The sequence below is a fragment of the Fulmarus glacialis genome, unplaced genomic scaffold (genome assembly GCF_000690835.1).
Source record: "Fulmarus glacialis isolate BGI_N327 unplaced genomic scaffold, ASM69083v1 scaffold3457, whole genome shotgun sequence".
NCBI classification, from domain to species: domain Eukaryota; kingdom Metazoa; phylum Chordata; class Aves; order Procellariiformes; family Procellariidae; genus Fulmarus; species Fulmarus glacialis.
Window position 1 is genome coordinate 1495 of NW_009221083.1, and position 8327 is coordinate 9821.

Consider the following 8327-nt stretch of genomic DNA (forward strand, 5'->3'; position numbering starts at 1 on the left):
TGCCCTTAACAGCAGGAGCTAATGGGTCCCCAGCACCTTCCCTGCCTTCTTTCACCAACCTGACCCTCCCCGGCTTCGGGGCTCTCTCCTAGGGTCCCCCCGGCCCCGTCGGCCCCTCTGGCAAAGACGGCTCCAACGGCATGCCCGGCCCCATCGGTCCTCCCGGCCCCCGCGGACGAAGCGGCGAACCAGGTCCTGCGGTGAGTAAAAAAGCCGGCGGTGGTGGTGGGGAAGGGGGGGTCCAGCTCGCAGAGCAGCCCATCAGGATTGCATCTTCTTCCTCCCATAGGGTCCTCCCGGAAACCCAGGTCCCCCCGGTCCTCCCGGCCCCCCCGGCACCGGCATCGACATGTCGGCTTTCGCTGGCCTGGGTCAAGTGGAGAAGGGTCCCGACCCCATCCGCTACATGCGAGCGGACGAGGCCGCCAGCAGCCTGCGACAGCACGACGTCGAGGTGGACGCCACGCTCAAATCCCTCAACAACCAGATTGAGAGCATCCGCAGCCCCGAGGGCTCCAAGAAGAACCCGGCCAGGACCTGCCGTGACATCAAGCTTTGCCATCCCGAGTGGAGGAGCGGAAAGAGCAAGCTGAGAGCCTTCATCGCTTCCTCCTCCCCTCCTGTCCCTCTCCCTCAGCCCCAAGAGGACAGCGAGGTCCACAATGCTCTTTGCTCTGACCTCCAAAACCTCGTGTTCACAAACTATTTGTCCTCCCTGCTGCAGGAGACTACTGGATCGACCCGAACCAGGGCTGCACCTTGGACGCCATCAAAGTTTTCTGCAACATGGAGACGGGCGAGACCTGTGTCTACCCCAACCCCAGCAGCATCCCCAAGAAGAACTGGTGGACCAGCAAGACCAAAGACAAGAAGCACGTCTGGTTCGCAGAGACCATTAACGGCGGTTTCCACGTAAGCGTCCCCCTGTGCTGGTGCTGCACACCGAGAGCGGGAAGGGAGGTTGAGCAGGGGAAGGCGTCGGGTGTCTGGTTGGAGGGTTGGGATGTCCTTCCTTGGGGTTACGTTGATGGACGTTATACAAGGGACTGGCTGTCCTAGAGGACTATATTGAAAGCTTGGAGTTGGTCAGTTGGGCTTTGATTTTTGCAGCCATCTAGGAACATAAAGTATGGAAGTCCCCTCAAAAGGTGGCTGAAAATAGGGTTGTTGCGACACCCGCAGGGTTTAATGTCTCGCCTCTTCCCTCCAGTTTAGCTATGGCGATGAAGACCTGGCTCCCAACACCGCTAACATCCAGATGACCTTCCTCCGCCTCCTGTCCACCGAAGGCTCCCAGAATGTCACTTACCACTGCAAGAACAGCATCGCCTACATGGACGAGGAGACGGGCAACCTGAAGAAAGCCATCCTCATCCAGGGATCCAACGACGTGGAGATCAGAGCCGAGGGCAACAGCAGGTTCACGTACAGCGTCTTGGAGGACAGTTGCACGGTAAGTCCATGGGCGCCTGCGAGAGAAAGACGTAGACGATGAGCTGCGGTTCAACCCATGAGGTTGCTGTTGGTTTAGAGGGTTCTAGAGCATCTAATAACATCCATCCTCCTTGTCTTCTCCCCAGAAACACACTGGCAAATGGGGCAAGACAGTCATTGAGTACCGATCGCAGAAGACCTCGCGCCTGCCCATTGTAGATATTGCACCTATGGACATTGGTGGAGCCGATCAGGAGTTTGGCGTGGATATTGGCCCAGTCTGCTTCTTGTAAAAAGAATTGTTTTATTTGTGTGTTTGTTTGTTGTTGTTGTTTGTTGTTTTGTTGTTTTGGTTTTTTTTTTTTAAATCCAGCCCAATACCGTAAAAGAAAACTAAAAACCCAAACCCACCCCAAGGACCTGAGTACTTTCCAATCGTTCGTACGACTTCTGCACTGAATGGCTGCAACGACCCCGCGATTCACGCCCTTCCGTTGGGGACCACCGGCTCTTTCCAACGCCGTCTGGGCAGGCTGCGAAATAAAAAAAAAACCCCACGGTCTTATTTATTTATTCTCTTCCTGTAAGACCTATTTTTTAGGTCAGGTGGAGGTGGGAATCTAACTGGCAGGTACGATGGCCCTTCCCTGCAAAAGGGATCTCGCAAATCCAGGTATCACGAATCCCCTCCCGCCCCCATCCCTCCCCCTGTGTATCACCAGCAGGAGTGCTAATGTATAATACGAGAAAAAAAAAAAAAATGGTGCTATTCTTGTAAAACAAGTCTGTATTTTTTAACATCAGTTGATATAAAAAAAAAAAAAACTTTTGGTGAAAAGTACAAGTCGATCTGGGTTTTGTTTTTGTCGCTCTCCGGAGGTGTTTGCTGCGTCTTAACTCCTTTCTCCCCATTCCTCAACCGTGATAAAAGAAGGTTTTGGGTCAAATCTCTAACTTTTCTGGGTTGAGGCTACCTCACACTAAGGGGAAAAAAAAAACCAAAACAAATAAATCCCCCAAAAAGCCAAAAAAAAAGGGAGGGGAAAACCATTTTAAGAGAAAAATCTTGAAACACCAGGAGCCAACACAGCAGCCACGAGGTTTCTGTTAAGGGGTCTCTTGTCCCATTGCACCCCTAAACAGAACCGGGGTGAGTCGAGGCAAGCGCTCGGGACACCAGTTAAAGGAAACCACTAAAACCAGTGAGGAGGGGAACACTGAGACCAAATCTGCACGACCATGGCTGGGGGGTGCCCCCTAACCCTCCTCCCATCCTCACCACAGAATTTGTCCCATTTTGTGCATGGAAAAATGTAATTTCAGGATATATTTTGCAATACTGAAGGCGGCAGAGTTCGCAGCCATTGCGCACACACGCTGACGTCTCGTAAAGCAGCTGCGCCTTTATGGTTTCATAAAAAGTTACGTATGTAAATTCTTCCCTTAAACAGGCTTGCTAATTAGAGGAAAAGCCTCCGTAGTTGAATTTTTTTTTTTTTTTTTTTAGTATCTTAAAGAAAGGTAGCCCACTGACCCCGCAAGAGTTACAACACGCTTGAGCTTTACGTGCGGGACGTAACAGGCAGCTGTTGACCGGGGAGTTTATGAGTTTCATGACAGTGCTTTTGTTAACACCTCAGCTTTTTGCATCTGTTGATAGCATGGGCACTGCAGTTTTGCATTAAGAGAAATTACGACCTTAAAGGATTAAAAAAAAAAAAAAAACAACCAACCCTTTATAAAAATGCTACTTTGGGGCCCTCATCTCAATTTTAAACACTCACAGCTGGCAGTGCAGCAGCAACCACTCCTGCTAAAGCACCTGAGGCAGCCTCTGCAGGGCTGGGATCTTTAAAAAACATTGGCAGAAGAAAATCATTAAAAAGGATTGGAGGATTAGGAAGGATTTTCGAAATAAAATGCCCTTTAAAAGGCCAAGTGCTTTGGCCACATGACCCAGAGGGCACCCCTAATTATTAATGCTCTGGCTCACTGCTGCCGGCTGTCACACAACTAATTTGGGGCAAAGCTGTTCTCCTGTTCAGCCAAGCAGCAGGTTTAGGGTTCCTGCTGCAGGCACCTAGTGAGACCCCCCCAAAATCACCCAGTTAAAAGCAAACCCCCCCACAGCAGGCTGCTTTTAAGACCTGGCCATGAGGAGCAGGAGAGCATGGGTTATCTCTGGGGCTGCGGCCAAAGATGACAACACGGGTGGGAAGAGGTAATGTTGGGGAGAGGTAATGTCTCCCACAAGGAGAAACCAAATCAGCCAGGACTGAGCACCGCCGAGAGGGAGGAAGCTCAGGAAACGAGATGGATAGAGAGCAAAGTTTGTGATTTCCTCATCTTCCTTAAAAAAGGAAAGTTCAACTCATCATAAATCGGTGCGTTTACAAGAGTCGCGTGATAAGCTTGTGACCGAGATCACCAGAGACTGCGCAGCATGACAGCCACTGGAATCACTGGTCCCAGGCGGGAATGGAGGTGCTTCGCCACTCCCTGATTGAGTTTCTTGGCCCCCCGTTCCCTAAAAATCACCAGCAAGAGAACAGGTACTTCTGGGCAAAAGGTGACAGGATACCAATCACAAGGCAGAGCGCTAAGGACGCTGCACAGTAACGTACAACTCAGCTTTAATAAGTAGAATTCAGTTCTAGAAACCCCACCGGGCAGAAACGCCACTTTTTAAAAAAAAGCAAGGTTTTATTTCACACTCGCACAAAATAAAGTATCCTTCATTGAAAACCACCATGATCCATTTCCCTCGCAGCCTTTACCTGCGCTTTGTTTCCACACACACACACTCACATAACCTCGCATCCAACAGCCGGAGAAAGGTGTAGGTGCAGGCAGAGAAGAAACGAGGGCAGCTGTAGCGATCGAGTTCCAGAAAAACTACAAAGGGCAGAAGCAGAATGAAATCCTCCACGCTGCAAACAGCGAGAACTGCGGCGGGCTGAGCTTTCACATTTATTTGCTTTAAGAATGCAGTTGATACCTCCTAGGAGCCGGCTGTTCCCGACGGATAGTAAGCCTTTGAAACACCAAACTCCCACAAAATCAGTTTAAATCCGCACTCGCTTGCGGCAGGCACAAGTACAAAGCAACACTGAGCTACAAGTTCCGTGGTTTCACACCCCAGAGACCCCGCAGCTGCCGAACGCGGGGAGAAAAAGGTTCGGAGCCGTGAGTGGAGGAGGAGGAAGGTCTAATTCACGCAGACCCTTCGCACGTCCCCAGCAGCACCGCACTTACTGAGGCTGTCTTCATTAAGACAGCGGTGTTTTGGTATCGGTTTGCTGTAGGTGGCCTCAGCTGCCAGCAAACAAAATCTGCACAACAGAGAAAGCGTGTTTTGAAGGTTTCAATTCCTCTGCCTCCTTCTAGTGCAAATTTCAGAGGTGGAAGCCTTATCTGTGCATTCCTCACAAAGAACTATCCCTTTTTATCAAGCCCTTGCTTTGAAACAAGTCAGTGACACGCTGCCATTGAACAAAAGTGGAATGAATTAATTGCACAGAACAAATTAATTTACCCCGAAAGGACCTGACACAGTGCTAAGCTTCAAAACAGCTCCAAAAGTCAACTCTAAATCTTTGGGATCTTCAGACCCCAAAGCATGAAGTTTGAGAGTCCAGTTTCCCTACCAAAAACTAGTTCTTCAGAACCGAAGAGGAAGGCAGGACCTTGACTTTGGGAAGGGACCTGTGTGCTCGCACACGCGCAACACCCCAAGCGGGTTTCGTGGACAGGCCAGCAGTGCAGCCCAGCTGCACGTGGAAAAGCGCAAAAGGGACATAGAGCTTTCAAACATCTCCCACCAAAGTCACTTGCGATCCCTCCACTTCCATTTGAAAGTTCCTGGTCCATTCCAGAAATCCATCTGCATCCTCAGGGAAATCCTCTTCGCTTTGGCTGCGCCTCACATCGAGGGGGACAGCAGAGGCAGGGGGTCCTGGGCAGCCGTGGAGTTGGTACTGCAGTCCACGTAGTGGTACGTTTCCAAAGCGCTCTGCGTCACGTGCCCGATGTACAAGAGCTTCACCGATGTCCTGGGAGGGGGGGGGGGAAAGAGCAGCTTGGTGGGGACAGGAGCAGCTCCAGCCATCCCTCTACCAAAATAAAAAACCCAGCAGGTTTTACACTCATCACATAACTCCTCTTCCCCCTCGAAAGCTGCAGATCCTCTCAGATTTTTGCTCAAGATGGCTCACTGCAGCGGGCAGGAATACGCAGAGCTGGCGAGCGCAGCCTCTGGAGCACACCACCCCTCACGTTAAAGCTCAGCGTGGAGCAATCTGGTGTCTTCTCCTTTCTATCTTACATTTCAGCCAATTGTGTCAACTGGCCTGGATTAAAAGCTGACACAGTGAACCAGGCTGGGGTGCTTGCCAAGCGGGATTTTCTTCATGTACCCTAGATTTGCTGTGGCAGCAATTCCCTTTTGAGTCAGGAGCTGGGCAGACAACCACCTACCTCATGAAGATCACTATGTTATGTACCTTCACCTTGGGAAACGTGCAAAAGAAACTGGAAGAGACAAAACAAAGAAGTAGGTCAGCACGGGCTAAGCAGGGTTACAGAGACATTTGTGTTTCTCGGTATCTTCTGATGATATTTTCCCTCTGGTGTTAACTCAACTCGAGACACGGTCCAAAAACCACGTCACAACATCCTGACAGAGTGGCCTTTCAAGTCATTTCCAGCAAACAGTTACTTTCCAGGAAATTAGCAGAAAACAAGTTATTTCCAGAGCAAATTCTAACTAAAGCAGCTTAAACCCGCCCTCTTCCCCAGCTATCTACAAGAGTAGTAAATCCTTACTACACATAGGAGAAGGGTCCACCCAGCTCCACCTTCACAGTGAAATTCACCTGTAAAAGATAAAAGAAAAATACATTCACATGCAGCTTGAGTACTCACTTAAATCCACCCCTTTCGGAGTCTTTCCTACTTGCTGTTGCCTTTCAACTGGTGTGCATAAAGCACAGGCTACTCTAGCCATCAGGCTATTTTGCCAAGCAAAGCTTTAAGGTATAGACAGACTATTATCAAGTTAACTCGCAGTAGCGCACAGGTTTCGTATTTGATTTGGTGATGCTTATGAGTGCAATGAAAGACAAATACCAATTTGTCGCTCAGGGGCTGGATGCTGGAGACGTTGGTGATCTGCTGCGTTCCCACCACAGTGTTCATGTACTGCACCTTGCTAGTCAGGCTGGTCACCGTCACCGAGTAGAAGTTGGAGTTCCTGATCCGCAAGGTGGCCTGCATGGAGAGAGGAGGGAGACGTGAGTAGCAGTGACCTTCCTGGCAGTTCAGCACACAATTTATTCCCTCAGGAATAAAACTTTACCGTGATGGCAAGAATGACAACGGAGTTCTTCTTGTCAAACCAAACCTGAACCACTTTAATACCGTCGTCATCCACCAGGACAGAGTGTGGGAACAGGAAGAAAACCACCAGCCCCGATATCAGCAGGCAGAGCAGCACGGACAGCAGGACGTACAGCTTCCTGGAAGAGGCAGGGAAGGGGTCACCTCCTCTGCCCTAACACAGCATCTGCAGCTGCAAGAGACCTTGTATCTGAAACCCAACCTAGCCAGCAAACAACACGTGTTTGTTCTTCCCTGGAAGAGGCACAGAAGTGCTGCTCTAACGTTTTCGCTATCTGAAATTGCTCAGAACTGTCACCCTTTAAACAGTTTGGTTTTTAGTAATGAGTACCCAAGAATCATTTTTGCCCCCATAGTGTTTTCAAAATCTAGTATTTTTGCTGTTGGTAAGGCAGTTTCTTTCTAAAAGCTTCAGTAAAGGGCATGGGGATGAAGAGTGTGAGTGGGATCATTGTTTCCACGTTCACCCCACAGCGGGATTTCACAGGAACTATTTAAAGTTACACTTTAAATTGTATTTGTTGGCATACTTGCATGAAAACAAACCACTAGATGAAGGAGAGGCTGCAGACTGGGTGAAGCGTTTAGTTGCGGCAGTAAACGACAAAAGAGCCCTGTTTGCTCTTTGCAAAGATGTCATTACTCTCTTACTCCACACTTACGTTCTCTGTGGACGAAGCCGTTGGTCACTGTAGGGTATCAGAGCCACCAACTCATTTACCTGCTCTGGAAAGCAAAAGGAACACGTTAACCAATTCCATGTGCATGCAAGGTCGCTCACGTAAATAAGCGACATTTTCTTTTTGTATTTAAGCCTGAGAGGAGCAGTCACCTGTGGGAATGCAGCCAGTGCCTTGGCAAGTGGGACAGGTGATGCTGTCCTGACCTGTGAATTCAACATATGGAAACTTGGCAATGTCTTCCACACGGTCTCGGCTATCAAGTAAGTCATCATCGTCATCCTCAGCCTTCTTCCTCTGCCTGGAGGCAGCGTTATTAACAGAGAGGGAAAGCACAGAACCCATTGCAGGTGCTTTAGAAAAGCCGCATAACCTATGACAGAGGCAGCAAGAGCAGTCCTGGTCATTAAATGGGTTTTCAACCTGCTCTGGCTGACAAGGAAACCCTACCCTGAACTACAGGCACGAAGGGAACAACCTTCCCCCCCCAAAGACCCATCCCCAACACCCCTTAGACAAACACCCCCACACAGAGACACCCTCCCAGGGGGGTCCAACACCCACCACAGACAGCCTCCCCCTACAGGGATGACTTCCACAGCACCCTGCAAAAAGAGACACCCTACTTAGGGACACCTCAATGGAGGCTCATCTCCAGACAGCCCCCCTAAACAGAGACAGCCCCCCAGACCCCAACAACCTCCACAGAGACAGACCCACACCCCTCAGGACCCCCCAAAGAAGAGACATAGCCCCCCTCCACAGACAGCCACGCTTTCTTAGACACCCCCACCCCAAAAAAAGAGACACACCGCC

General features: G+C 50.0%; 2 protein-coding genes across 2 annotated transcripts in view; one reads left to right on the forward strand and one right to left on the reverse strand.

The window, feature by feature from the left end:
* Positions 1-1737, forward strand: part of LOC104079056 (collagen alpha-1(II) chain-like) — a gene marked incomplete at its 5' end in the record, with an annotated part of 2152 nt that extends 415 nt beyond the window's left edge. The window contains 5 exon segments of the mRNA XM_009580939.1: positions 34-200; positions 290-584; positions 725-912; positions 1211-1453; positions 1581-1737. Of these exon segments, the coding sequence (XP_009579234.1) occupies positions 34-200; positions 290-584; positions 725-912; positions 1211-1453; positions 1581-1727 (1040 nt within the window).
* Positions 1738-3858: 2121 nt separating this feature from the next.
* Positions 3859-7856, reverse strand: TMEM106C (transmembrane protein 106C). Its single transcript, XM_009580940.1, has 10 exons — positions 7664-7856; positions 7494-7557; positions 6791-6950; positions 6562-6702; positions 6259-6308; positions 5911-5964; positions 5361-5486; positions 4690-4766; positions 4212-4329; positions 3859-3961 (listed from the first exon to the last, which is right to left on the reverse strand). Exons 1-10 carry the CDS (start codon positions 7854-7856, stop codon positions 3859-3861), a joined length of 1086 nt encoding a protein of 361 aa, XP_009579235.1.
* Between the last annotated feature and the right edge of the window lie 471 nt (positions 7857-8327).

What these genes read in the sequence shown, in the direction of transcription:
- TMEM106C (XM_009580940.1), bottom strand. Translation starts at nt 7,856, where the DNA reads ATGGGTTCTGTGCTTTCCCTCTCTGTTAATAACGCTGCCTCCAGGCAG. An exon ending in AGCCCCTGAGCGACAAATTG is followed by an intron (nt 6,309 to 6,561) that starts GTATTTGTCTTT and finishes TATCTTTTACAG; the next exon opens with GTGAATTTCACTGTGAAGGT. An exon ending in CCTCTGCTGTCCCCCTCGAT is followed by an intron (nt 4,767 to 5,360) that starts GTGAGGCGCAGC and finishes TCTGTTGTGCAG; the next exon opens with ATTTTGTTTGCTGGCAGCTG.